At 47.9% G+C, this 26,379-nt stretch overlaps 11 protein-coding genes across 11 annotated transcripts, besides 19 other annotated features; all 11 read left to right on the top strand.

The window, feature by feature from the left end:
* Positions 1-806: 806 nt before the first annotated feature.
* TraAM80_00853 (uncharacterized protein) lies at positions 807-1,940 on the top strand (the record flags this gene model as incomplete). Its single annotated transcript, XM_029377917.1, has 1 exon — positions 807-1,940. The coding sequence occupies one exon, from the start codon at positions 807-809 to the stop codon at positions 1,938-1,940; it is 1,134 nt and encodes a 377-aa protein (XP_029242236.1).
* A 147-nt stretch (positions 1,941-2,087) lies between these two features.
* Positions 2,088-2,121: a microsatellite.
* Positions 2,122-2,529: 408 nt separating this feature from the next.
* On the top strand, positions 2,530-3,354 carry TraAM80_00852 (proteasome regulatory non-ATPase subunit; the record flags this gene model as incomplete). The annotated part of the gene is made up of 1 exon (XM_029377916.1): positions 2,530-3,354. The coding sequence occupies one exon, from the start codon at positions 2,530-2,532 to the stop codon at positions 3,352-3,354; it is 825 nt and encodes a 274-aa protein (XP_029242235.1).
* Positions 3,355-3,727: 373 nt separating this feature from the next.
* Positions 3,728-3,774: a sequence feature (A-rich).
* Positions 3,775-3,882: 108 nt separating this feature from the next.
* TraAM80_00851 (uncharacterized protein) lies at positions 3,883-6,273 on the top strand (the record flags this gene model as incomplete). Its single annotated transcript, XM_029377915.1, has 1 exon — positions 3,883-6,273. The coding sequence occupies one exon, from the start codon at positions 3,883-3,885 to the stop codon at positions 6,271-6,273; it is 2,391 nt and encodes a 796-aa protein (XP_029242234.1).
* Positions 6,274-6,412: 139 nt separating this feature from the next.
* Positions 6,413-6,453: a sequence feature (A-rich).
* A 138-nt stretch (positions 6,454-6,591) lies between these two features.
* Positions 6,592-8,733, top strand: TraAM80_00850 (uncharacterized protein; the record flags this gene model as incomplete). Its single annotated transcript, XM_029377914.1, has 1 exon — positions 6,592-8,733. The coding sequence occupies one exon, from the start codon at positions 6,592-6,594 to the stop codon at positions 8,731-8,733; it is 2,142 nt and encodes a 713-aa protein (XP_029242233.1).
* A 374-nt stretch (positions 8,734-9,107) lies between these two features.
* Positions 9,108-9,133: a microsatellite.
* Positions 9,134-9,152: 19 nt separating this feature from the next.
* Positions 9,153-9,174: a microsatellite.
* Positions 9,175-9,487: 313 nt separating this feature from the next.
* TraAM80_00849 (ADP-ribosylation factor GTPase activating protein 1) lies at positions 9,488-10,426 on the top strand (the record flags this gene model as incomplete). The annotated part of the gene is made up of 1 exon (XM_029377913.1): positions 9,488-10,426. The coding sequence occupies one exon, from the start codon at positions 9,488-9,490 to the stop codon at positions 10,424-10,426; it is 939 nt and encodes a 312-aa protein (XP_029242232.1).
* A 528-nt stretch (positions 10,427-10,954) lies between these two features.
* Positions 10,955-10,971: a microsatellite.
* Positions 10,972-11,031: 60 nt separating this feature from the next.
* Positions 11,032-11,066: a sequence feature (A-rich).
* Positions 11,067-11,185: 119 nt separating this feature from the next.
* Positions 11,186-11,209: a microsatellite.
* Positions 11,210-11,273: 64 nt separating this feature from the next.
* Positions 11,274-13,802, top strand: TraAM80_00848 (Bardet-Biedl syndrome 9; the record flags this gene model as incomplete). The annotated part of the gene is made up of 1 exon (XM_029377912.1): positions 11,274-13,802. The coding sequence occupies one exon, from the start codon at positions 11,274-11,276 to the stop codon at positions 13,800-13,802; it is 2,529 nt and encodes an 842-aa protein (XP_029242231.1).
* Positions 13,803-13,909: 107 nt separating this feature from the next.
* Positions 13,910-13,929: a microsatellite.
* A 174-nt stretch (positions 13,930-14,103) lies between these two features.
* TraAM80_00847 (ubiquitin hydrolase) lies at positions 14,104-15,426 on the top strand (the record flags this gene model as incomplete). Its single annotated transcript, XM_029377911.1, has 1 exon — positions 14,104-15,426. The coding sequence occupies one exon, from the start codon at positions 14,104-14,106 to the stop codon at positions 15,424-15,426; it is 1,323 nt and encodes a 440-aa protein (XP_029242230.1).
* Positions 15,427-15,643: 217 nt separating this feature from the next.
* Positions 15,644-15,673: a microsatellite.
* Positions 15,674-16,330: 657 nt separating this feature from the next.
* Positions 16,331-16,362: a microsatellite.
* Positions 16,363-16,558: 196 nt separating this feature from the next.
* Positions 16,559-16,589: a sequence feature (A-rich).
* Positions 16,590-16,900: 311 nt separating this feature from the next.
* TraAM80_00846 (uncharacterized protein) lies at positions 16,901-18,301 on the top strand (the record flags this gene model as incomplete). The annotated part of the gene is made up of 1 exon (XM_029377910.1): positions 16,901-18,301. One exon carries the CDS (start codon positions 16,901-16,903, stop codon positions 18,299-18,301), a length of 1,401 nt encoding a protein of 466 aa, XP_029242229.1.
* Positions 18,302-19,600: 1,299 nt separating this feature from the next.
* TraAM80_00845 (uncharacterized protein) lies at positions 19,601-21,259 on the top strand (the record flags this gene model as incomplete). The annotated part of the gene is made up of 1 exon (XM_029377909.1): positions 19,601-21,259. The coding sequence occupies one exon, from the start codon at positions 19,601-19,603 to the stop codon at positions 21,257-21,259; it is 1,659 nt and encodes a 552-aa protein (XP_029242228.1).
* A 405-nt stretch (positions 21,260-21,664) lies between these two features.
* Positions 21,665-21,693: a microsatellite.
* Positions 21,694-22,050: 357 nt separating this feature from the next.
* TraAM80_00844 (RNA polymerase-like protein) lies at positions 22,051-22,623 on the top strand (the record flags this gene model as incomplete). The annotated part of the gene is made up of 1 exon (XM_029377908.1): positions 22,051-22,623. One exon carries the CDS (start codon positions 22,051-22,053, stop codon positions 22,621-22,623), a length of 573 nt encoding a protein of 190 aa, XP_029242227.1.
* A 71-nt stretch (positions 22,624-22,694) lies between these two features.
* Positions 22,695-22,737: a microsatellite.
* Positions 22,738-22,798: 61 nt separating this feature from the next.
* Positions 22,799-22,826: a microsatellite.
* Positions 22,827-23,927: 1,101 nt separating this feature from the next.
* Positions 23,928-25,208, top strand: TraAM80_00843 (putative protein kinase; the record flags this gene model as incomplete). The annotated part of the gene is made up of 1 exon (XM_029377907.1): positions 23,928-25,208. The coding sequence occupies one exon, from the start codon at positions 23,928-23,930 to the stop codon at positions 25,206-25,208; it is 1,281 nt and encodes a 426-aa protein (XP_029242226.1).
* Positions 25,209-25,258: 50 nt separating this feature from the next.
* Positions 25,259-25,291: a microsatellite.
* A 45-nt stretch (positions 25,292-25,336) lies between these two features.
* Positions 25,337-25,367: a microsatellite.
* Positions 25,368-25,883: 516 nt separating this feature from the next.
* Positions 25,884-25,934: a microsatellite.
* Positions 25,935-26,062: 128 nt separating this feature from the next.
* Positions 26,063-26,088: a microsatellite.
* Between the last annotated feature and the right edge of the window lie 291 nt (positions 26,089-26,379).

Genomic DNA, 26,379 nt, shown 5'->3' with positions numbered 1-26,379 from the left:
TAGTGATGAACATGACGAACACACTAACAGAGGATCTCTCTCTACGTTGCCAAATAAACTGGATTATGTTGTTGCTGCCTCTGTTGGAAAGGAGCCTACTGTTGTTCCGCATGCAATGCCATCTGAAAATAAACCGCCGTACATTCGACAATATTTGTCAGAAGAGGAAAAAAGGAAATACGAAGCATTTCTTAGAGTGTCCGCCTTGAGACATTTGGAACGCAAGAGGTGGAGGCAGAAGATATCATATTATTGATATTGAATAGGCATAGTTTTTTTTTCTTTTTTTTGTTTCCTGTTATTTAATTAATTTTTTTTTTTCCTCTTCTTTTTGGTTATGCACATCTGGCGACTCTTTTGTTTTGTTTTGCTGATGAGGGCGAGCGAAACGGAATTGTGTTTGCCTGTTTGTTTATCCGTGTGTATGTGTGCTTGGTTTTGCGTCCTTTGCCTACATGGAAGCTCAGTACACGTATTCACACGCGCAAGCAGTTAGCTGCACATATATGTTTATATACGCATGAATGCAAAGATGTATGTATTTTTGTTGCCAAATATAAATTTGAGTCTTGGGGTTCCCTGTAACTTTTTGTTTGGTTGGTTGGTTACTTATCCGTACACGTGCATGTGTGCACATGTATGTCACCCCAATGGGGGTGGGGGTGGGTGGGGGGTAATAGTCATCTTGCTAGTGGTGGTGTTTGTGGGTTAACGGTCTATTTTTGGCGTTTTCCACTGAAGTGTGGTGAACGCTGCAGCGCCTGTCCTCTCGTTCTTGCCCCCGTGCATGTGACTTCGTGCTAGCAATGAAGAATACAGAACACATCAAGTCTCTCATAGGAGAATTGGAGGTGTATGAGCAGGAGCTGAAGGAGAAGGTGCAGCAGAAAGAGACAGAGCTGAAGCAGCTTCTCCAGCGATTTGAGCCCGTCACTACCACTGCCTGTTTCTCCTCTTCGTCCTTTTCGTCGTCGGCTCCGTGGCGGCTTCGCATAGCAGGCCCAGAAACTGGTGAGAAGGCGGGCAATGAGGCGGACGCGACTTTGTCATCTTCATACATTACTGATGAGAGACGGCGCATTCCTCCACTATCTCACTACAGCACAGGACCTCTTGGTAACACCCACAATGAGAAGAGTGATAGACCCCAAAAGAAGGATACATCTGCCTCCATCGATGTTGACGCGGTTTCTTCCATATCACACGCCAGTACATCCTCTGTGGACTCCGCTGATGCACTCACAAAGGCGCAACAGCTTTTGGCTGCGATTGACACGGCAATGGGTGGTAAACCGGCGCGTCGGGTGCGTTTTGCGAGTCGAAGTCCCCAAGTTGTGTCGAGCGTCCTACAGTGTGTGGCCTCTGTAAATCCAGCGAAGGAGACAGAGAAGGGAAAGCCGCGTGGAACCCCGTTGCCGCAGTCCCAGGCCTCCCAGGTTCTTCGAGAAAAGGGTGGTACACGCGTCAACACAGTTGCTGTCCCAATGCGCGGCAACACCATTTCACCTGTGTCTCAAGTTGCCTTGGAATCCAGGGACCACGCGGATTCGCCGAACCGTGCCCTTGCCGATGATGACGACAAGCCATGTTATGTACGACGACGACGACGACAAGAAGAACAGAGAAAGAGGGTACAGAGATGTCAAAGCCAGGCATCGAGTAGTGATGAACTCTATGTTGGAGGAAATATTTCGGCGGCGGTAGAGTTGACGAGGGTTACTTCGACATCAGACTCTGACATGTCATGCCCACTACGTCGGTGCAGGAGCGACAGCAGTCAGTTACGGCAAGTTTTCATTGGCCCTCCCGCTAAGCGTCGACAAAACTCCACTTCTCCTAGTCTCAGCGCTGCTAGGCCTCATCTTGTAAGTGGCACCCAGGTGGAGGGCAGGGGCGCTGGTATAATTCTTGCCTGTGGTCCCACGCTTGTCTTTGACTAACCGCTTTGTGGTGCCCTCTTCACAAATTTTTTTTGTGCCTAGTTAGTATTGTTGTTTGCCTTTTGGGTTATTCTTTTTTTTTTTATGTTTTACCTTTGCGTGCATATGTGAGTGCGTGTGTGTCCAGGGTGATGTGGAGTTCTCTTGATTTTTGATATTATTATTTTTTTTAATTATTATTGCTTTGTATGCTGTGTTGTACGTCAAAGCACCTAATCACGCGATGCTTGGCGGACCTCCCAATCCTTTTGGCTGAAGGAGCTGGGAAAACAGAGACAGTGCCGCCGTCATCGTGCGGCGGATGACAATCACAATGGCGATGACGTGGTTTGACGCATGAGCAAAAGTGAGTTTTGCAGGTGACAATGCGTAGGCATGTTTGCACATATGAGGATGTATGCGTGTGTTTATGTTTTACTCACACTAGTTCTTTTTCGCTTTGTCTGTGAAGTCTTAAAAGAAAGCAAGGAAAATAAGCGTTAACCGAGCAAAGAAACAGCGCCAGAGTGACAAGCGGGAAAACAACTACGGAGAGAGGAGCAGAAGGAATAAAAAGAAGAAGAGGGAGAGGGTTGGAAGCTTGCAGATCATGGCTGAAGAAACCGATGTTGGTATCACCGTTCGCAAGGTAGCAGAGGAATTTCTGAAGCTAAAGACGGAATACGAGCACAAAAACAACTATGCATGCCAGAGCATTCTCGAGAAGATAAAGCGGAAACTCATTTCGCTGCCGACGTTTCTTAACCCCACAGCGCAGAGCCGGACGCGTGCGGAGGAGCTCATGATCACTCGTGAAGTGCTGGAGCACGGTGTCTTAGTGAGTGCGCGTCTCGGAGACCTCGACAGTTTTGAGCTTTACTTTAACCAACTTAATGTGTATTACACTGACATTGCTAGCGCAGAGCTTCCTGAGTCCCCGTTATACCTGCTTATCCTTGGTCTCAACTTGGTGCGCCTGCTGGTTCGCAACCGCATTGCGCAATTTCACTCAGAACTGGAGAAAATACCCAACCAAATTCACGGCACAAACACGTACATTCGTTTCGCTGTTCTCCTTGAACGTTACTTGATGGAGGGAAGCTACAAGAAGCTCCTCAATTCACGTCATCAAGCCCCTTCCAATGAGTATATTCCTATCGTGGGAATGCTGGAATCCACAGTGCGGCAGGAGGTGGCGGAGTGCATTCCCCGCTCCTACAACACACTCTCTATAGACAAGGCACAGAGGATTCTTATGGTGGACTCGGAGGAGGAAGTGAGACAGATTGGTCGGACCCACAATTGGCACCTCAGCGCCGACGGTCGCAGCTTTGTATTCACACGCGAGGAGGATCTAGCTAGGAGGGAAGTTCCATTTGAAGAAATGCTGAAAAATCACTTACATTTTGCGGCTGAGCTGCAACGCATTGTGTAGTCTTCTCCAATAAATGTACCCGTTTGCTCTCTCCTTTTTTTCCGCTATCGTGTGAGCTACCCGCGACCTATGGGAAGGAACCTGGATTTATATATATCTTTTCCTGGATGGAAATGGAGAGATTTCCTCTGTCGTGTGTGAGGAGTGAGGTGGGTTATTTGCATTATTGTGTCTGATTTTTTCTTCTTCTTTCCCTCGTTCGTTGTGCGCACAGCCAAGTTCTCGCTTGGGCACACTACAGGCTGTGAGCTTCACGCATGCATGCACGGGTGAAAATGTACATTGGGAGCGAGGACCAGTCGCGTTGCGGTGCGTCACCAGAACTCTTCCTCGCTGCTACACTTGCACTGTTGATGTTTTTCCTTTGAAAATATTTTTTATTATTTGTTTTTTTTTTTTTTATTGTTGTGTCTCTTGTTTGTGGGCACTTTACGACGAAACCAAAAACAAAAAAAGTAACGGACTGCGTGACACGTGCGTTGTGTCGTACACGTCGCAGGAGGGGAGGCCATGCCACCCTCGACCAAAATGGCTGCGCAAGTAATCATCAAGCGCCCTGATGGTACAGAGACACGCTTTGTGCGTCAGAGGGCACGGAAAGAAATGTCTTGCGTAGACGCAGAGGCTGTTAAGAAGGATGAGGATCGCGAGACCGTCTCTGCCTGTCCACCGTACACGGCGAGTTTTAACGCCCTCTTGAAGGAGTATCGTGAGAAAAACAGTCGTGTGTTCGTGAACGCGGTGCTGGAGCGCATGCATGCAGAGGCGATTCCCCTGAACGTTGTCACGTACAACCTGCTTATGGAGCGTGTTGTCTGCTTTCACGACGACCTTGTATTTAAGCTGTACGACGAGATGAAGGAGGAGGCAATGAAGGAGAACGGTAGTGTGCGGCCAAACCTCACGACATATCAACTTTTATTCCGTGCATGCGAGCGGAAAGGTCAGTACCAGCGTGCCTTTCTTTTCTACAAGCAATTACGAGACCTGATGCACATTGTCCCCGATTCCCCCACGTATGATACGCTTCTTGGCTTCTGTGCTGCTGTGCGTGATGTGGCGCAGGCCTCGTATTTTATGGAGGAAATGAAAAAACATGGCGTGACTCCTGACGTCAGCACGTACAATTGCATGATAAGTGTGTTGGTGGACAGTGCCCCTTACAATGAAACACTACACGTATTTATGCAGATGGTTAAGGAAGGGATTCAGCCCACAATTAGAACGTACAACACACTGAGCAAGGCAGCCTACATTCACGGTGACTACGACCGTGCATTTCAATTTTTTGAGGAAATAAAAAAACATGGGATGGTACCCGACGTTGTTACTTACAACACACTACTCTGCCTAGCCGAACAACGCCTAGAGTACGTTATGGGTTATGGCGCTTATAAACATGTGCAGCGTACGTTTGAGCAGCGAAAGCGCGGCCGGAGGTCCATTGCAGAGCTTGCACTTACCCTGTTCTCCGAAATGGGCTCCATGAATGTGAGACCGAACACCTTTTCTTTTAATCAACTTATGACTGTTCTACTAAAGTGCGGTGATTATCGAGTGTTTGAGATCTACCGAACCATGCAAGAGCGGTACAATGAGGCAAAGGACGAAATTGAGTTGCAGCTCAAGCGCCAGGCAAAGAAGAGGCAGTTGGCGATGTCGCAGGCTGTGGGCGACTCAGTAGTTGCACAGAGAGACATGCTTGGTAGCGGCACCATGTCTGTCGGTGAGGCACCGGTGACTCTTCAGGAGATGATGGGTATGGAGGACGTGAGATCGTCTGCACGCATTGCAGCGCGTCAAATTCGACCCAACCTTGATACCTATCGCATCATTCTGCGTGCCTGCCTTGAACTTGGCTTGGCGCCAAAATATGGTCTCTTCTACCACAAGCTACAACATGAAGGCCTTGTGCCTGACCATGGTATAGCAATTCTCATGGAATCGATATGTGAAGCCAATGGAGACAAGGTGTTAGCGCTTCAAATACTTGAAGACGCCAAAAAAAATGGTGTGATGATTGATGTGACCCTGTTTAACGTCTACCTTAATGTCCTCGCCTCACTAGGAGCTGCGGAAATGATAGATATTGTACAAGAGATGCAGCTTGGCGTCAATGCCTTTAATGTACGCCCCGATGTAGAAACATACAATATAATGCTCCGTGGTTATCTTTGCATGCAGAGACACGATGAGGTGGAGAAATTGTTCTCCTCTATGTATTTATCATATTTTCAGGTGACACCTAACGCGGAAACGTATTGCTGTGTACTGCGGGCTTACCGCGAGAAGCGTGACACTGCGGCAGCCACACAATTATTGGCGTCAATGCGGAACCGTAACATTCCCGTTATGATTCAACACTATCATGAATTAATGCGGGTATACTTGGAAGCAGACGACTCACGCGTGGAGGAAGTCTTTTTGTCGCTTAGGAACCCTAAAGAAGAATCACTGCCGAAGGCTGATACTGAGTGCTTCTTCATTGCTTTACAGTACTATTTGCGACATCAAATGTTTGAGAAACTCGAGCGGCTTTTTAAAACCTTAAAGACAGATTCGGACGTGGAGGCGGATGCTGGATGCTATGGTGTCATGCTAGAAATGTTTTTTGCTCAGAAGAGGGTTGCTGACGCCAAAACGCTTTTTGCTGATTTTCGCATGAAATGTGTTCCACCGTCTATCTTGGTATATAATACACTTTTGCGGATCTTTGTATCTCAAGATGATACGACCATGTATGAAGTTTTGGAGGATATGAAAACCAACCACGTAGCACCAACGGCAAATACGTTTGGTATTCTGTTGCAGTGCGCTGAAGGTAGGCGTCTAGTTTCTGTAGCCGTTGATAATAGTCTCTTTTGGGACCCAGCAAGTGCGTTGGCTGGGATCAGCCAGGTTACAGAAGGCAGGTGCTGACCCCATGTACAGTGCAGTGACACATGCATTTGCCTTTCGCCCCCCCCCTCCTTTTTTTTTTTGTTGTGTGTGTGTGTGGAAAAGATGGTGCACTGCCATTTGATTGTGTTGTTGTTGTTTTGCGCCAAGGAGGAAATACTTCTTTTTATTCTTTATTTATTTGTTCTTTTTTTTTTTCTTGCTATCTCGTGTTGCTGTATATTTTATTCTTGTGAAATGCATGTCGGATTTGTTGATGGCATACAAGGGTCGGCGGGTCATAGAGACGTTTGTTCGGTTTGCCTTATTTTATTTTTTTAGAAAACAATGCAGAGACCGATGTCTTCGTTTCGCCGTCGCACGACGGCGAGCAAGGCAGTGCAGACGGAGACCTCGTTTCCGTGGGACTGTGCTGACACTGACCGACACCTCGAGGAGCTGGCCAGCGAACAATATCAGGACCTTTGCAGGTTGCGAGATATGATTCGGGCGGCGATGAAGGAGGTTGCCTGCTCCGTGTACGACGTCGTTGCCTTCAAGGACATTATCTTTAAGATTGAGGACGAGATGCCCTCCAAGCTGCCCGTGACAGATGCGTTGTTACTGTCGTCCAAGTTGTTTCGTCGAACGTCGGCGTTGGGGCGCCTTCTTGGGTGCCTCTTTGCGGTGGTCTTTGCCGAGGAGCACGCGGACGAAAATTTTCACTTCACAGAGATCCGAGTGCTGCGTCGCGAGCTGATGGAAGTCAAGACGCAGTTTGCCGAGGCGGAAAAAGAGCGGGTCCGGTTGCAACGCATGTTGGATGACGTCGGTAAAGCCGCCATGAGTCACAGCCGGGCTGTGAACCTGCTGGAAACTCAAAACGCGGCGCTACAGCTACAAGCAACAGGTTTGGAGGACCAAATGGGGTTGCTTTTTGCGCAGGTTAATAAAGACTTGCATCGCCAGTGCAAAGACGCCTACGAAAAGGTTACGAATGAAATTGATTTGCAAGATCGTATGACTCTCACCAGAGCGACCTTTCGGCAGACGATGGATTCCCTTAGTGATCAGCTACGGCACTCCCGCACACTTATTAACGATGTGAGGGAGCTTGTCGTGAGCTGCGCGCATACTGGCGCTGCCGCAGGTGCGGGTGGGGCGAGGGGCGTGGATGTGCAGATATCCAAGGAGCCAAGTATTCGCTTCAAACTGAAGCAGGTGGAAAATAACTTTCAACAGCTAGTGGGTCGTTTTTCCTCCGTGAAGGGTGTGGTGGCGGAGGCAGCTCAAGAGCTTATGAATGCGTTACACGAGCGGAAGAATATTCTCTACCTCTCTTTGCAACATATTCGACTATACGACATACAAAACATGAAGATGCGTCGGAGTAAAGCCATTATTGTGGCAATTAAGCAGAGCATGGAGGAACTTCTTAAGCGAATTTCCGTAACGTTTCCTGCAGGGGCTGTTACCTTTGTTGACCGTATTGGTCGTATTTCAACGCAGCAATTTCAGGTGGGGCAGACCTTGGCGACACTCCGTCAACAACGAGCGTTGGACCAAGTGGGTGAGGAATCAGTGCCAAATAGTGCGCATTCCACGGCGTTTGCTTCACCAACAGGCTTTCCTGTTGGGATGCATGCGGTAAGCGAGGATCAAACAAGTGTTTCCACGTCACCTACTGCTCCCTATTCTTACGATACAACTGATACCAGTAAATTACCCTTTCCGACGGTGTATAGTGTCGTCGATCTCATCAAGCAGGCAGAGCGGTCCATGGAAAGTCTGAACCGTGTCCTCAACTTTGAGAATGAAATTAACGCCTTTCTTAAGACGCTCACCTTGTCGCTCTCCACGACACCGCGGAGTGTGGATGAGACCCTGCGCGACTTGCAAACGGAGGATGATATGGTGGATAGGGCGCTGCTTCCTACTGGCAGTCTCCCCCCACAACGTGAGGCCGCGGTCGACACAACAGCGCGGGGGGTGGAGCGCGAACCCGAGTCTGGGATGAGCCACCCGTCATTATTTTCAGCATCCGCTATTGGCGATATGAGGACCCCGGCTGACACTAAGCAGCAGCGAGCACAGAAGGATGAACAGGCGCCGCAGATCAAGAAGTTGCAGGAACAGTTGGACAGTCTGCAGCCGGAGTTTGCGGCTAAAATAAGTTTCCTGCGACAGGTGTATGAGGCTCGCATATGTGACTTGGAGGTTAAGGAGGCTAATTACCAGCGCAGGATTAACGCCGTTATGACGTCGAAAGAAGGCAAAGAACAGAAGGAAATCAAAAACCTTAACATTCGTCAGGATCGTACTTCACCGGTTCAGCGTGCACCAGAAACCACCATCGACAGCCGCCACAAAAAGGAAGACAAGGAGCAGCTTTTACAACAACGTTCGGAGTGGCAGCAGACGAAACCGGTGTTACAGGCAAACAAGAAGTCGCGGGATGCCACATTAAACGAACTCACTAAAATGTTAAAGGGGGGTCGTTGATGTACGACACACCACTGCGTAAATTTCAATGTCCTTCACGGAATTGGTATTTATTTCCTACGTTAAGTGTTTTACTGGTGTCTTTCGTTTTTTTGAGGTATTCTTGTTTGTTACATGCTCTGTTTGTTTGTTTTTTAGTGTATATAAAGAAATGTAGATAGTGGCTGCGGAAGCTCTTTTTTGTTTATTTTGCTTTCGTGTGTATGTGTACGCGTGTGAGTGCTGTGGGTACGATGTGGGGGACTTGCGGGATCCACCCCGCCCCTCCTTTTTTTTGTATTTTCATGGACGTGCATACAAACACAAAAGCATTTAAAAACAAAAAAAGAGCAGAAAATTTTCTTGTCTGAAAGTTTGCTTTCATGGACTATGTACTCTCTCTCTCTCTCTCACTCTCTCTTTAGTCGTTGTTGTTATAGTTTTTTTTTTTTTTTTTTTTTTATGAAGATGTTGACTGGGCGTGTGAAGTGCGTAGCATGAGGCCTGAACGCCCTCCTTTACTCGAGGTGTACAGTCACCGTACACCACCTGTAGTGTATACATAAATTTCTACACATTCTTGTAGTGTACATACATCTCTTCTTTCGGCTGGCATAATGGTGGTGCAGGCTTTCTCTTTATTATAATTCCTATTTCTTTTCTCGTGGTTCTCGAGTAGAGCACACGTGGCCGTGTCCATCTGCAGAACAGTGGTCATCACACGAAGTGGGAACGAAGGGATCAAGAGGGTGCGTGGCATTTCATCAAGTAAGTAATGGCTCAGTCGGCGGAGGACAAAAAGGCGTTTTCGGCTATCATAGCACGTGACAGTGAATGCAAGGCTTGCTTTGAATGCGGCGCGCCAAATCCACAGTGGTGTGATGTAAACCATGGTATTTTTATTTGCCTTGACTGTAGTGGCATACACAGGGGTCTCGGTGTCCATCTCTCATTTGTGCGGAGCTCCACAATGGACGGCTGGAGTAACTGGCGGCCAGAGAAATTGCGGCAGATGCAGTTGGGTGGTAATCGTCGTGCCCGAGAATACTTTGAACGGAACAGTGTTCCTCGTGCCCCGATTGAAGCACGTTATACATCTCTGGGTGCACTGCGGTATTCTGCCATGCTAGAAGCCGAGGCTCTCGGCGATCGGTTTGATGAGAAATCATGGAGTCCACCGGAATGGCACGAGCGCCTAACACAGCAGGGCACGACGGGACCAGGCACCATGCCGCCGCAAGCTCCGCAGCAACATCACCCCTTCAGTGGCATGGGGTCTGATGGAAGGCAGTGGAGTGATAATAGTGGCGCCGGTGGCAGGGATTGGTACAACTCGCTGGCCGGTGGGTGGGCAAAGCTCTCACAGAAGGCTACAGAGATTGCAGGAACCGCGGGCACCCAGGCGCGTACCCTCATGCAAGAGACGGATTTGGGCGATGTGAAGACAAAATTGTCCTCTGGGTGGTGCACAATGTCAGGCTATGCAAACCAGCTGTCCACCAAAATTACGAAAATTGCGGTGGGTGAGGCCGATGATGGTCTGGCCGGACTGACACTCAAAGCGAAACGGGCAGGGCAAGAGGGTCAGAATACCACTTCTTCAACACGTGGAATATATGAGCATGATATACAGCACCCTGTAGAACTGATAGGTTCAGATACTACTTCTGCGTTACAGAAAATTCGAACTCGTCAAGGGGCGAAGCAGCAGTAATAAAAGAATATCTGGACGAATTATGCTTTATATTGTATCTCCTAATTATTGTTGTGGTGACCGTGATGGTAATGATAACTCACTTTCGACGGCTACGGTGTTGAGAATAAACAAAGCAATTCCAGTATAGCAGAGGGTGGAAGGGTTGGAAGACATCATGTAACTCTGCAAAGCAGAGGGTGCTGTTTTGGGTATTGCCGGGAAATTTAAACTACATCTGATGTAGTTCCTGACACGAAGTGTGGAACAAGAAACAAAATAAGGATGTTATACTCCTGGGGGTGTTGGCACGGTTCCTAGTACATGTGTCTTTTGGCGTGTATGCCAAGGGAGATGTGCAAATTTTCATGTTGGAAAGGTGCAGCTGATAAACCTCTGCTAGCTAATGTGACCCTGACGCGATTTGTTTGCTGATGATAAATGACGTTTGATTGCATGGGCTAAAAAAGAAAGAAAAAATGCCTTTTGTTTCTTGTCTTTTTCTCATATTTTGTGGTGGGTTCTTCGTTTGCCTTTGGTTTGCCCCGTTATATATATATATATATGAAACGGGGCACCCTTGTGGGATACCTGACACCCCCATCTTGATGTGCCAATCAAAGCCGTTTTTTTTTTTTTTTTGTCTGTGTGTTTTGTTTTTGTCCGTCAAAAATTTATCTTGTTACGTTTTTGTCGTCTTATTCTACAGGTATTTGTATTATTCTTTTTTTTTTTTTTTGTTTATTATTATTTTTGGGTTTGTCTTCTTTGTTTTTGGTGCTCTCGCTCTCTCTCTCTCTCTCTGTTCGTGCCTGGGTTGGGCCCTCTTCGTGCCAAGGAACCGCCGTGGATTGGGTGACTGGAGGTAATGGGGTCCCTCTTTAAGCTGCGAGATCACTGGTACAACAGCTACCGAGGGGAGGAGTTTAGTCACACGTCGGTGATAACGCTTGGGAACGCAGACAACGACCCCGATGGTGAGAATGGAATCATATTTGGGTCCTTCTCCGGGACACTGCGAGTGCTGCGGCCGACAAAGAAGGGCGCGATGCAACCGGAAGACACTCTTCTAGAAAAGGAGTTTGGAGCGCCTATTCTACAGCTCGCGTGTCGGCCTTTGGAACCTGTCACTGGTGGTCAAGCAAGAAACTTGATAGCAGTTTTGTTTCCGAACCAGTTAGTGTTGGCCCGCCTGTTTTGCGAGCGGAACACGGAGACAAGAGGCGACACCACCAGCACTTTTCTCAGTACATTGTATCGGCTTACGGTTTGCTATGAAGCACGTCTGGAGAGCACCGCGTATAATTTCACATGCGGCACGTTTGGCCATGCAGCCCATGAAATGGTATGCGTTCAGTCCATGGACGGACGACTCACCATTGTGAATCACAAGTCGATTGTGTTTCAGTGTTTTCTTCCAAAATCAGATTTTTTACTGCCGGGGTGTTTCGCGTACTGTCCGCAGCGAGATTACTTCCTGACAAACAACTCAGCTATGAACCTCCTATGTTACTCCTTTGCTACCCTCACCAGCAATCGGGTGCGTCTAGAGCCACACACGAGCACCGATAAGAACGACGTTGCAAACCCTTGTGGAGACGCTATTTGCCCCTCGTGGACGTTTCCGCTGGGGGAGGATGCTGTAGGGATTGAGGTTTGTCGCCACACCCGTGGACTGAGTGCGGAGGATGCCGATATCGTGGTGTTGTGCCATTACACCTTGTTTGTTTTACGCCTTAGCGGGGAGATGCGCTTTTCGAGGCGTCTGGATGTGGAGACGCTGTGTCTTACCTCGTATCCTGTTCCTGGCGCTGACGCCTGCAATCTTCTTATTGGCACAGTGAAGGGCTCCGTAAACGTTTACTCTGACACCTCGCTTGACTGGAGCGCCAAAATGACCACGGGTGCCCCTCAGTGTCTTGTCGTTGGGGAACTTCTTAAAACAAAAGGAATGATTGTGGCACTTAGCACCGACGGCACAATGGCCGTCAACTATCTAGGAACCGACCCTGAGGAAGATCCCATTCAGCCGCTAGAAAGCAAGGCGTCGGATTACGCTGAAATGGAGCGTGAACTGCGACGCACGCTGCATGCGATCAAGCAGACCATTGGTGGCGATAAATCATCAGTAGAGGAGAAGGCCACAGTGGAAGGATCCCTGCGAGTTGAGTGGGAGGCTCCACCAAGCGACGTTGTGGATAGGGAAGGCGCGATTACGGTGTCTCTAGTTTTTTCCAACACACGCGTCACGGAGCCTGTGGGAGAGGTGACAATTGCAGTGCATGTCGTGGAGCCTGTCCATGTTGATGCTCCCCAACGTACGTTGGAGAATGTTCCAGCAGGTCAGGTGGTGCGCGTTCCTTTCCGTTTCGATGCACAAAACAATGCCGACATGATTATGCCTTCGTCGCTTGAAGCACGTGCAGTTGTGATGTATGCATCCAGGAATAACATAATATGTACAGCGAGCGCCACAGTACATCTTCCTTTAGCCCTTGTGGCCCGCCCTGTTCCTCCCGTGAGAAGTGTGCATTTTGTCATGCAACTCAACACCAATAAAGACGTTCCTCCTTCCTTATTTGACCTTTTTCCAGAGATGTCATACTCCGTGGATATTACTCCAAACTTACTGTCAGTTGAATATGTAAATGGGGCAGATGCAACGCTTTTAGTTTCTAAAAATGTTTGCCGGTTTCGTTTACACGCGTCAACCATGGAAGCGCTTTGGATTCTTGCCGATGAGCTTCAAAGACGACTTTGTGCGCATTATGGCTCCGCGGTACAATTCACTGTGCCGGATCCACTTCCATTAGAGGGGTATTATAGTGTCATTGATACCCACCTTGCCGTGAGGAAGGAACTGATAGAGGCACAAGAGGCATTAACACGTGCCGCACAAATGTTCCGCGCTGTACAAAAACGTTTACTCTTCCTCTTCCGGGAACCTAATCCTGCACCAGCGGGGATGATGGAAGTGCTACTTGAAGAGAGCTATGCAAACCTACAGAAGTGCGCAGACGGTGTAGGTAGGGCCACACCAAGACTTAAACAGGCGGCGGCGATGCTGTCTTCTTGTTCCAGGCTTATTGTTATGCAGCTGCTTATCAAGTGTCAAGAGACGCTTAAGGATCCCAAAATGAAAGACATTTTAGTGTCTATTTTCACTTGTGCCATTGACGACGATGGTGGTGTTAGTTGGGAAGAACTAACAGACAAAACCCTGGGTCATATTCTCCAGTCTTCCGAGGGAGAAGGCCTTGCTGCTACGGAAATAGGAGGCGCAGCTACTTCGCATGATACCATATGCGGCAAACCTGACGGCGATCGCCTAAAGAAACGTATTTCTGCATTGTTTGATCGTCTTCTTGGCGGGAAGCAGGTATCAATCTTTTTGTAGGGCTCACGGAAAGGGATGTCTGGTGTGCGTGACTTTGGCCTCGCTTTCTTGTTGTGACCGTCGTTGGTTTGGATTTAATACCAGCGCAAAAAGCATATAACTAGCGTTTATTGTTATTATTATTATTTGCACATGGCTTCACACATGACTTCATGATATTATTATTTTTTTCTCTTTGTTTTATTTGTTGCTTGTTTTTATGCCCCTTTTCCCCCGTTTCTTTATATCTCTTTCTCTTTCTTTATTTTGGGATGTGTTACTGCTTTTGATGTGTTTTCATTAGCTGCCGGTTTCTGCAGCCATGATAAGTGACGCGCCAACGGGGCCACCAGGATCGACCGTTGCCGCTGTGACAGGGAAAAAAAAGAAGCATGCTGGAAGGGGGGGCTGCGTTCAGCGCGGTGGTGTGACGCCAACGAGGGCCCGGCAAATGCCTGTTGAGAGCCTGAATCTGGAGGCTGTGTATTGGTCGCTTGTGGCTTCTCCCTCTGCGGCTTTTCAAAAGCCCCCCTTTGCCATGACCTTTAGCCAGCCGCCGTGTGCAAGGGGGGTTTTGAATAATAGTAATTACTGTTTTATGAACGCGACGGCGCAAACCTTAGCTTTTGTCCCACCATTTGCGCAGCTAGCCGTATCTGCAGCCATGGAGACAGAATTATGTCCAACACTTGCCGCCCTGGGGACGTGGATACTCTCGTACTGGTCTAGACCTCCCATGCAATCGATTCCGCCGCTCCATCTTCCCAATTTAACACGTGGACAAGCGTCTTTTTTTGCTGCACCTTCTCACGTGAAGAAGATGGATGGCTCATCACAGGAAGATGCGACGGAGTTCATGCATCACATGCTGGAGGTGATTCAGTCAGAGTTGTGCGCATTAGAAGAAAGATACAGTGGTTCGTCCGCTGGCGCAAGTCGCGGCCCAACGAATTTGCTTGCGACGAATGCAGAAACGAAGGGTTGGACATTTGTGAAGGGTAAGGAGCGGCTTTCTGTACGAGAGCACCGCGACGAGACTCGCTCAGTTTTGTTAGATGCCGTCTTCGGTGGTGCGGTCGAGAATCATCTGAAGGGCAAAAGCAAACTGAAGCATCACGCCTCTGTTCTAGTCGAGGGTTTTTTTCTGCTTCAAGTGGATGTTGGATTTAGTGCGGAATGTAGTCTTGAAATGGCCCTTGAGCGGACACTACAGAGTGAACGTGTTTACGACAGTGCCCGTGAAAAGGATCTGTTGAAGACAGTTAAGCTGCTACGGTTGCCCAAGGTGCTGCTTCTGCAGTTGCAGCGGTGGGCTGTGACGGCTGAGGGTGAGCTTGTCAAGCTTGACAACGTGGTTCGCTTCTCCAAGACTTTAGTGCTTCCTAAATCGACGTGCGCAGATGCGACATTAACTAATACCGCGAGGACGTATGAACTGGTTGCCTTTATTGCTCACCGTGGGAGTGTCATTGAGCGCGGGCACTACGTTGCATATCTTGCCAATGCATGTTTGCCAGTTTCTGCAGTGGCGCAGGGCAAAGCCTTGCTGACATTTTGCAATGACGCAAAAGTGCAGCTTGTTCCCCTGCAGGAGGCTGTGGAGAGTGAGGCAGTGTATTTGCTTGTTTATCAGCGCAAGACGTAATCCATGAGCCCAGGCATCAGGACATCTACATGAGATGTTATTTAAAACCATTTCCGCATGAGTTGTGACTATCCCGTTCCTGATATACTTGCACACATTAGTGTTTGGTTGTATCTATTGCAGACAGATCTGGAGAAGGAAACCAAAACAAGGTGAGTCAATTGTATGTGTCATGTTGTGTTTTGTTTTACTCCTCAACTTTCCCTCTGCTGCCAACTATTATTATTATTATTATTATTGTTTTTATACTTTCTTTGTTGTATCTACTCTGCGTTTGTGTTTGTATCTCATTATGTTTTTTTTATTTCTCCTCCTGTTTTTGTTTTCCTTAATGTTATTGTTTTTTCCGTTTTGTTTGTTTCTTAACTGTTGCCTACGGACGCAATGATGAACGCCTCCGTTTACAGCTCGGGGTGAGGCATGCTCCACGCGAAGTTGGAGGAAAGGAATGCAGAGTTTCTCCGTGTGATGTACGAGGAGGACGACCCTCTTCCGTTTCTGTTTGTGCGTGCACAATTTCTGACGCTTGCTCGCGACACCCCTTTTTCTTGCCGCGTGTCGGTGGAATGTGGGCTGAACACCAGAAAAGCTCCGTGACACACGGAAGTACCGAGAGAAGAAGAAGAAGTTGGATGGGGTGAAGTTGCACCCCAGCCCTGTCTCTATGCGTGGTACGATGAGCGGGATGCTTTTGCCCAACTGGGACAACACACACGCCTGGAGACAGAGAAGGACGATACAAATGAGTGTTTGCTGGAGTGCGCCGATCCGTTTGCAGAACACAAGCTAAAGCTGTCCCTCCCCTGAGGGCAAATTGCGCTATGGAGTAGAGAGCGTGGAAAAAAAAAACCGCGAGAGGTAGGAAAAGCAAAACATAATATTTGCCGTTTACGGTTTTGTGGGCATATATATATATATATATATTTATGTATATATGTGGAGGAGACCTCTTCATTTTATTTACTTTTACCGCCATCTGTTGGATGGCGCGCCTGTTGGAAACTTCACGTGCATACTGAGTGGCGTGTGTAACTCTCCGTTTTTACTGTAGCAGTGTTGTTTTGCTGCTCTGCAGACGGCGGCGACGGTCACCCCATAAGAAAGTTGTCAATAACAACAAAAAACTAACATGTTTTATTATTGTTGTTTGTTTTTTTTTTTTTGGTATGAGGAGCTCTGACTGGGTGGGGGGTGTACGGTTATTATTTATCACTATTTCATTGTGGGCTTCAGTGGTCCCTTTATTTTATGTGGAGAGAGTTCTCTCTCACTCTCTCTTCCTTTTTTTTAAAATGGGGCCTTAACCGGTCTGCGGGGCTATTCCGTATGTCGTGTTCTCAGACGAAACCAGCCATCATCCCACACAGAGGCTTATTGTATTATGGTATGGTCACCACTATTACCATTACTACTTGGAATGTATATGGTTCTCTCCCTTTTTCTCATGCGTGCATGCACATCCTCATGAAAGCCAATGCCATCGATTGATAGCATTCCGGTGTCCATCCCAGAGATGGACACCTTGGACGAAGTGAGAGAGGCTGCCGTGACAGCACTACTTGAGACTATCCGCAACCACTACGGCGGCACCTACCCGCCTCAGTTTATGAAGTGTCAAAATGATGCAGATAGACGCATCCTGGCGTATAAATATCTTAGGGCTTGCGATTGGAGATCTAAGGATGCAATGTGTATGGTCACAACAACCATGAAATTTAGGGAGCAAAACAATGCCGATTCTTTGACCTTATTTCCTTGTGTCTTTTCTATCCGAGGCTTTGATCAAGAGGACTTGTGCCACACCCTAAACGAGCCCTACACTGGACCGGATAAGCAATTCGAACTTTTTTCTCTCGTTGCAGCCCCCTACTACTCGGCAGGCTACCATTACTGGGACAAGGAGGGTCACCCCATCTTGTACGACTTTTCCGGTCGCTGCAACGTCAAGGAACTCTTGAAAGCGTATGCGTCAATAACCCCGGTGGGAAAGCAGGAAAAAGACATCATTTTGCAGTATCATCTTTACACAAATCTCATACAGGAACGCCTGGTGAGATACGCAGATGTGAAGAGCGTAGAGAGAGGGTGTCGCCGTGTTATTGGTGTAACTGTGATTATGGACACGGAGGGGCTTCATTTGAAGATGTTTGGCTCGCGTATTGTGGATATCGTGCGCGCCATTTTCAATATGGATCAAGCATACTTCCCTGAGACCTTACATCGCCTTTTAGTGATTAACTGCCCTAGTGTTGTCATGCATGCCTTTGGACTGCTTCGAGGCTCGCTTCATAGGAACACCCAACGGAAGTTCGTCTTTTGTAGCAAGGCAAACTCTGTGGCTGTACTGAAGAAAATTATTGATGAGGATAAAATACCAAAGTTTCTGGGTGGTTCCTGTGAATGTGCGGGCGGTTGCGTGCCAGGTATAGATTCGGTGTCCAAGGGGCTTGCCGATGTTTCTGCGTTCATCCCTCGTACGGAGGACATAACCATCTTGGCTGGGAAGCGGTATACGAGTGAGCTTATGCTTCAGCCTGGGGAAGAGGTTCAATGGGAGTTCAAGTGCACGAAATCTAAGGGAGGACACGTGACGGATATTTATTTTCATGCGTCCTTTATGCCAGACGATGAGTTGGAGGTCTCGTCGTGCTCTCTGTCCGACCCGTCGGTGGACCCACGTAGGTCTCCAAAGACTTTTCAAAGGACGTCGGAACGGTCTAAGGTTTTGAGGGTGCTGAGGTCGGAAAGGGTGGAAATGGATAATGGCCGATTTGTTTCCAGCGAGCGTGGGATGTTGAAACTGGTGTGGGATAATCACACATCGTGGGTGCACGGCAAGCATGTGCAACTGCGCATTTCCAGGAGCTGGGGCTGAAGGCTTCTTTTTTGAACAAAATAAACGGGGATGGCCACTGTCCAGCATGGTGTGCTCTCTTCTTTTCATTTGCTTTGCGTGTGTAGCTGTGAGAGAGTGAGTGAATAGGTATGATTCTCCCACAGCCCCTTTTTTTTTGTTTTTGGTTGATTTTGCTGTTTTTTTTTTTTGTTGTTGAATGGGCCAATACCTTTCTTCCACCATGGGCAGATTTGCTAGACAAAGGGAGCAGAGCACTTGCGTCTGTTTATCGTCCACCCACTGGTTATCGTTTTCTTACTTGGTTATTGAAGGAAGAAGATTGTGTGCTTTGTGACGCTGGCAATGAAGAGCATGCCAAAACGCCATAAGTTGTGTAAAAATAACACAGGTATGATCTTTTTCCGTGTGTATTTCGTTCCTTTATAGATTTACTTTTACCCGGTGAAACCGTGGGCCACCTTGTCGTGATGTCAAGGTTAAGTGCCTCGCAAAGAAGAACGCCAAGAGCCAGCAATTACTCTCTTTGACTTCGTGTTGGCTTACAGTGACGGCAGTCTGCCTTCTTTGGGGTGGGTGCCGATGCTCAGATACGCCCAGGAGAAATAAAGTAGTCTCCCTCCCAACCCACAGCTGCAAGTGCTTACGTGTAGCGTCATAACACTGCTGGTAACGAAGGGGAGCGATACTCCTTTATATTGCCAGGAAATGTAGGCTTCTAACGCTACACGTGCGGAGGAGGAACGGTCATGTACGGAAAGAAATGATGCCATTTTATTGTTATCCGTGTCTCTGTGCGTGTGAGAGTCTGTAGTGAGCGCTTTCTTCTTTACTTCTCAGTTGTGTCATTTGATGTGTGCATGATGTAGTCATATCTTACGTGGGCTGTGACTTCTCTTCCATCTTCTAATTCATCTAATCCTTCATCCTGCACATGCAAATTGTGGGTACTTGTATGATAATGGTGCGGCATGTGTCCTGGTAAAGATTGATAAAGGATAACACACTAACAGGGCGTTAGGAAGAAGCCTCTGCATCCTTCTGAGTGCCCTGCAGCGGTAACAACAACAGACGATGAATAGAAGTGCATAATTTTATTTTAAGCAGGTTTGTAGCGCAGGTTATTGACGTGGTTTAGTGCTATTTTTTGTTCCCATAGTTTTACGTAGTGGCTGTGTATTTGGCGGTGTGTGTAGTGTACACATATCACACACGCACTGACCGGGTCACCGTTTTTTTTTTTTTGAATGCCCCATTTATAGATATATACGATATATTCACTTTTTTATGTCTCTAGAAGTGAGAGGGGGGGAGGAACGCATGCGAAAGATGCAGAATACCCCGCACTTCGGCAGGAAAACGTCCCTGAAAAAGAACAACATCAAGGTGGATGTGGATGCCTTGGTGGATGAGGTTCTATGGCGCATAGCTCTTCAGGTCCCTGGGAGCGTTGCTCATGGGTCGCCAACGCAGCAAACGAGGAGCGAGAGTAAAGGTAATGTCCCATGCCTCACAACAGCTGCAGGCGAAAGGACACGCACGTCGTTTTCAGGGCTTCCGCAGTTTGAGTACTGTAGCAGCACGGAGGATCGCTCACTTCTCACCTATAGGTACCTAAAGGCGAATAACTTTAATTTGGAGGATACCGTGGCAATGATTGTTGATGCAAACAAATTCCGAAAGCAGCACAGGTTGGATTCCATCATGATATTTCCCTCCCTCATTCCTTTACGCGGCTTCAACGAGAAGGAAATATGCACTGCGTTGCAGCTCCCGATGGCAACACAAATTCCAAGAGATCCGTGCAGCTCTCAAATCACTTTCGTGAGAGATATTCAGGTGGAGTATCTGAATAATCATTCCATTCTTAAGCCAATCTTGAGTTTAATTAATCGACACTATCCGAATAGCATCCATTACTGGGATAAGGACGGTCATCCAGTCATGTATGGTAGGTTAGGGCATATCAACTTTAAGGAACTCTTTCGTGAGTTAGGGCGCATCTCTCCTCTTCATCAACGCCCAGAAGACCTCATTGTGCTCTTCCATATATACGGTAACGAACTTCTCTGGAAGGTGTTGCAATACTGCGGCTTCAAAAGCAGGCCTCCGGGGAAAACGACAAAGATTGAATGGGATAAATGGAATCAGACAATGACTGTGGTTATGGATTTAAAAGGAGCGCATATCTTTGATTTTCTTCGTGGTCCGTTTCGCAAAACCATTCGTGGGCTGCTCAATTTGGATCAACGTTATTACCCAGAAATTCTGCATAAATTGGTGCTGGTGAACTGTCCCAAGAGCGTTGCCTTTGCTCGTTGGTTTTCAAAATTCCTTATCTCTGGTAAGCGCGGTCTTTGGCAAAAGGTTATGTGCGTTAGTGAGGAAAATACCGCTTCCGTATTAAAGACGCTGATCGATGAGGACAAGATACCTTACTTCTTGGGTGGGAAGTGTAAATGCAAGGAGGGGTGTGTGCCTTTGAACAAAATTTTTGGCAATGGCAGCTTGAACTTCTTTTGTAGTTCGAATGATACACTCCGTGTATTATCGAAGACTGGGAGCGAAGGACGGTTTGGGGAGTCATTTTTTGAGGGTCCTAATGCTGGATCTTGCAGATTGGGCTTTCCAACACCGAAGGAAACCGAAAACGTGGTTGTGATGTCCCGCCGAAAACTCACTCTCACGTATGAAATAAGGGCTTTTGAGGACGTCACGTGGGAGTTTGCGGTGAAGCGTGGCAAAATTGGGTTTCGTGCCGTCTTCGTGGCGTGCTCCGCGGATGGCCACACGCAAGTTTTAATGCCACTCACGACTGTGGCGGAGGCAGCGGACCACTTCTTTCCCAGCACAGCAGGAGAGCTTATATTGACGTGGGACAACACACAATCTTTTTTTACTGCGCGAAAACTTCAACTACGAGTGCACTCTCGAGCTCAAGGAGTAAACACACAAACCTCGGTGAATGTGCCTGGATAACGCATAAAAAGCGAAGAAGGTCCCTCAATGGGTCTTCCTTCCTGAGGGCACAAGGCGTAGGGGAAATGTGTTATGCATACCTTGTGCGTGTGAGGTTCCTATAGCATCTGAGGTGAAATGATATGTTGAATTCCCCCTTCCCTCTGAAAAGAGTTTTTATTTGCCACAAAAGAAGAGTGGAGGTTATCAGTGACCTCGATGTGTGGTCTCTCTCTGCTTTTGGGAAATGGAGAGCGGGATCAAGCGTGAAGACCAGTATTTGTACGAAAATAATAATAATGCGTCTGGTGTATATCGTTATGTTTTCTGTGTGGTTTTCTTCCCCTCCCCTCCCCCCTTTTTTTTTTTTGAATGTGTACGTACATGTGTAGGAAACACTTGCCGTGGAGGACATAAATGCCTGCATATATATACATGTATGTATGTATCGATGTGTAATCTGCCATTCGTTTGACTTTTTTACAATTAATATTTGCTTGTGATTGATCTACTGTGTGTGTGATGTTTTAATATTCTGCACTCCTCCGTTTTTTTTATTATTCTTCTTCTGTGGTCAACACCTGGGGGTGCGTCAACTTCTGAATCCTACGCCTTGTTTTTCCGCTCCTCAAGGATAGGGTCAGGCCGTTTTTTTCTTTGTGCGGAGAGCAACTGCGTGGACGGTTCACGCCTCCTTGGTTACCTCTGTGCGGAAGATTTTTGGTCTGGAAGAAAGTCAGGAGGTGATTGACACCTCATCTACTTGAACGTAAACGATAATTGTGTGTATATATTGATACACAGGAATAAGGATGTTTTACAAAATGGAACTGCATAAAATCATCAAGGTGGAGCCCCACATGTTGGGCCGGACACTTCATCGCCACCTTGCTAGATACCTTCGCAATGCTGTGGAAGGACACCCTCTCCAGATGCCGCTCATAAAAGGGAGCAATGGGGAGTCGGTTCGGGTGGATCAAAGTTCATCTGCCGTCATCATCGCGGTGCTCGATATCCTTAACACGGAGTCATTGGAAGGAAGAGTCTTAGATGATGGTGGGGTGTCATTTCTGCTTCATTACGAGGCCCTTGTTTTCAAGTTGCATCGTGGTGAGGTTGTTGATTTGATGGTGGTTGGCGTGGAACGCGAGGGATGGTGGGGGAGCGTCGTGGGAGTTGGGAAAATGTACATCAGCCGTGGGCAGATGGGGAATGAGTGGGTGTACGAAAGCGATGGGGTGGAAGGCGTTTGGATTACGAAGGATGGATCACGGTCCGTGAAAAGTGGTGAAATTGTGCGTGTGCGTGTGGTTGCCGAGACCCCACAGTCCGAGGGCGTGGTTGCTATAGGTAGCATGATTGGAAAATACCTAGGCACGTTGTAACTTGCTAACGTGAAAGGAAGAACTGCGTTGCGACAAACCAAGTTACATGCCTGGGTATGAATGCAGCTGCTGTGTGTGGGTGGGTGGGGGGAGGGGGGGGAGGTGAGGCGGTTGACGACACTCTCCACCCCCCACCAAGTACCTTTTTTGACTAAAGGATTATGCATACATGCATTTGTTGTTCTCTTGTTGTTGTTGGTGTTATCGGCGTCTTAATGAAGTCAGGCGTACGGTAAGAGTTTTGTGTTAAATGCCAACAAAGTTTCATCTCGGCTGTTTTTATCCTTTGCTTGCTTCGGTTCTTCTTTCTGAGGTGGTCCTTTCATTCTCCTTTTTCCCACGTGCACACAAATAAATACGCACGGAACGAAGACATTGATAAAAACAATAGTGAGTGGGCTGTACATGGCGCAGGAAGAGAGCCGTGTAGCTGGAAATCCACCCGTGGAGAGGAGGCGCTCGTACTACAGCTGGAGCCGCATTGTACTCGGTGTGTCTGCCGTAGTTGTAGTGGCAATTATGTGGCGCAGTGTGTATAAGGCAAATCAGCGCGAGCTCCATATGCGGCGAAAGATGGAGGAGGATAGGCAGTTGTTGTCTGCGCTGGGGGAGGTTCCAGGCAAACGTTTTATCGTTACAGATGTGAACCCTGAAGTGTTACGAAAAAAAGAGCTGCTTAAATGACGTGTTGTTCTCCTTGTTGTTTTTTGGTTTCTGTGTCTCTGAGCCACGTTTGTAATGGATCCATCTGCATGCGTATGCGTGGAAGGAGTGCATACCTCATAGTGCGCAATACAAACTTCTTTTGCTTCCATCTTTTTGTTTGTTTGTTTATTCTTCTTTATATTTTGGTTGCACGTGTAGTCTCCGTGGCCTATATACTCCAGTGGTACATTGTGTACAACTAGTAACTGTAGCAGTAGACGGAGCTTTTGACACCTCTGTCGGTGGGTTTGTTTTTGTTTCTGTGCGGGAAGGTGGAGGAGGCGACAGGCAAGGTTTCTCTTTTCTTGAACAAAGGCAAGCCCCCCACCCCCTCTCTCTTTGTGACGTGTGCCGGCACGGTTCATCGAGTTTCCTGGGCTCCACTCATTCGTACAAAGGACACGGGAGGGCGGCGACATTTTTTGACACTGACACATACACATATATTGGGAGTAAAATAGAAGGAAAGGGGGGGGAAAAAAAAAAGAAACAACTACAAAATTCAGTGAAAAAAGTGTTGCTGCGTGCGAGTGGGAGTGGAAAGCAAACTTATTGCGGCCTCCCACAGGCTCTCTTTTCACCCACACCCCTGAACGATGATGTCCGTAAGGGAGACACTAAACCGTGACGGCAACTCACCTCCGGCATCCTGTTGGACGTACTTTGACGACGAGGACTGTGGAGACGGGGTGCCTCGTCTCAGCAGCGACTGCAGCTCGCATGTTTTGTACGGCAGCGCAATTGGCCACGGTGGCGACCGTGGTTCCCTTGTGTACAACGTTGGGGAAATGAAGAACGTCCCGTTTTCTTTTGGGTACCCGCTGGCGCTTAAGGTATACCCAATCAGTATCACGGAAAATGAAATCGCATTCATCCGGGCCCTTTTTGCAAGCGATTTTGCTGCGTTCAACAATGGCGGGAGTTGTGGGGTTTGCCGTCAAGTGCCGTATTTGGTCCTTCCGTTGGCCATTGTCACGATTGGTGGTGTTGATCGTGGCATTCTCATGCCGAAGCACGAATACAGCCTTAAACAGTTTCTCCTTGCCAGCAGGCCCGTGGTTGAGTTTTTTGGCGATGGAGAAGGTGGAGCGGACTGTGACAGTGACAAGAGATTTGCCAAAAGCTCGCTTTTATCCCATCGTGTGTTTGAGCCAATTCGTGATTGTAGGGTCGTAACCGCTATCGCCTTCCAACTGGTTGTTGCTATTAGCCTTCTCAGTGAGGAACTACCACATGTGAAGGATGGAATAATGTGTCGCGGATTTACCCATAATGATATTCACTTGGAGAATATTTTGTTGGACGGCGACTCTGGCTGCGCCGCACTCTGCGACTTTGAGCTTGTGGGGCACATTTCTAAAGATGGTGAGGAAATCCCACCACCTACTCTTCACCGGCTTCCACCGTACTGCAGGCAATCACCCCATGGTCTCTTCTCTCCCGCAGCTGACACCTGGGCTCTTGGGCTAGTGGTACTTTCGCTGTTGACAGGCGTTGATCCGCTCTTCGATGACGCCAAGCTCATGGACGACTTTGGCGACGGCCCACTTTTGCAGAGTTACACGGAGTCGGATGGGGCGGTGCCTGTGCTTGACTGGGAAGGAAACATCAAGGCACATGTGGAGGGGCTGCTGCTTTCTGACGATCCTACTGGCCAGCGTTTGGCCGACGCAGGACCACTCCTGAAACTTTGCGCAAAATGCCTTGTCAATCGCATCGGAGCCTCTCCGAGCGGCGCCGTGGAGTTGCTGAGACAGCCGCTTTTCAGTAGTCATATAAACTCTCCTCAGGAAGCGGAGTTCATCTTGAAAGTTTGGGCGGAGAGTCACTGTGGCGTTTATCCGCTTAAAGATGCACACGACGACATTGACAGCCCTTGACGTTTAGCCCCAGTGAGATGTGGTCCAACTGAGAAGGAACAAAAAAGGTGGGAGGAGGCAGAAGTGGAGGATGAGGAGGGGGAAACAAGCTGAGGGTGGTTGACATTTGCAAAGGTCTGCGGAATAGCAAAAAAAAAAAAAAAGAACAAACAACAACAACCAGAAGAAATAGGTCTGTATATCCTGCTACAGAAAGAAAGGACCGTGTTAAGGAAGCAACTGCAGCAGAAAAAAACAGAAAACAAGAGGTAATGTGAATTGGGCGAAGGAAAAAAGAAGCTCAATTTGGCAAATGACAATGTGTCTTTTTGTTTCATACTTATCTTACTTTCATTATTTCTGCTGGCGTGGCGGTGGTGATGATAGCTGGGTGTTGTGTGTGTTTGTGCCACGCGGTTGCGGGATTTGATTTTTATTCTGTGAGCAGTATATTTGTCATCACTGCCGTGGTTGCTGTTGTAATGTATGCCGCGTTACTTTTTTGTGCTTTTGTTTTTGCTGTGATGTTATTTGTGCTACCTGAGAGGGGTGCGGTTGACGGTTTCTTGGCCACTTCAGCCTGTTCATGGAAATCCTCTCGTCCGCCTCACCGAATGTGACATGTGGCGGGAGGCGGCGAGAAGGGGCAGTGGTCAACGGTGCGACACCCCAGCGAAGGAAATTATTGAGAGAAATGTGGTGGTGGTGGTGGTGGTGTGTGTGTGTGGTGTGGAGGCGGCAGGGTGGCTAACAAAGTGGAAAGAAACACGTACGAAACTTAGGACATACGTGAATGGAAAGCAGTAGCAGACGACGACAACAGAGGTGTTTGGGGGTTGAGGAACGAACAGAGGACCGTAATGTATGAGTACAACGTCTGTGTGTGTGTGCGTGTGTGCGTAACAAAAGCGAATTTGCTGCGAAACCCAAACAGACGACAACGGCGTCGTATTAGTCGCAGCGCAGCGGGGAATCCGACACATTGATGAGAAGAAGGGAAAAAATAACGAGAAGGATAAAAAGGGGGCCCTGAATAAGAAAGAGGTGGCCGAGAGGTTGTCAACACTCTGAAGGGAGTAACGAAAGGGAAAACCACTGCATCCGGCTTTGTGAGGGAGTCTGAGGGGTACAAGCCCTCACCTCCCACACAGAGAAGGAGGAAAAAAAAAAAAACGAATTTGTATGAAATAAA

Source organism: Trypanosoma rangeli (genome assembly GCF_003719475.1).
Source record: "Trypanosoma rangeli strain AM80 chromosome Unknown Tra_15.4_contig_00016, whole genome shotgun sequence".
NCBI classification, from domain to species: Eukaryota; Euglenozoa; class Kinetoplastea; order Trypanosomatida; family Trypanosomatidae; genus Trypanosoma; species Trypanosoma rangeli.
This window is presented reverse-complemented; position numbering and strand designations above follow the sequence as displayed.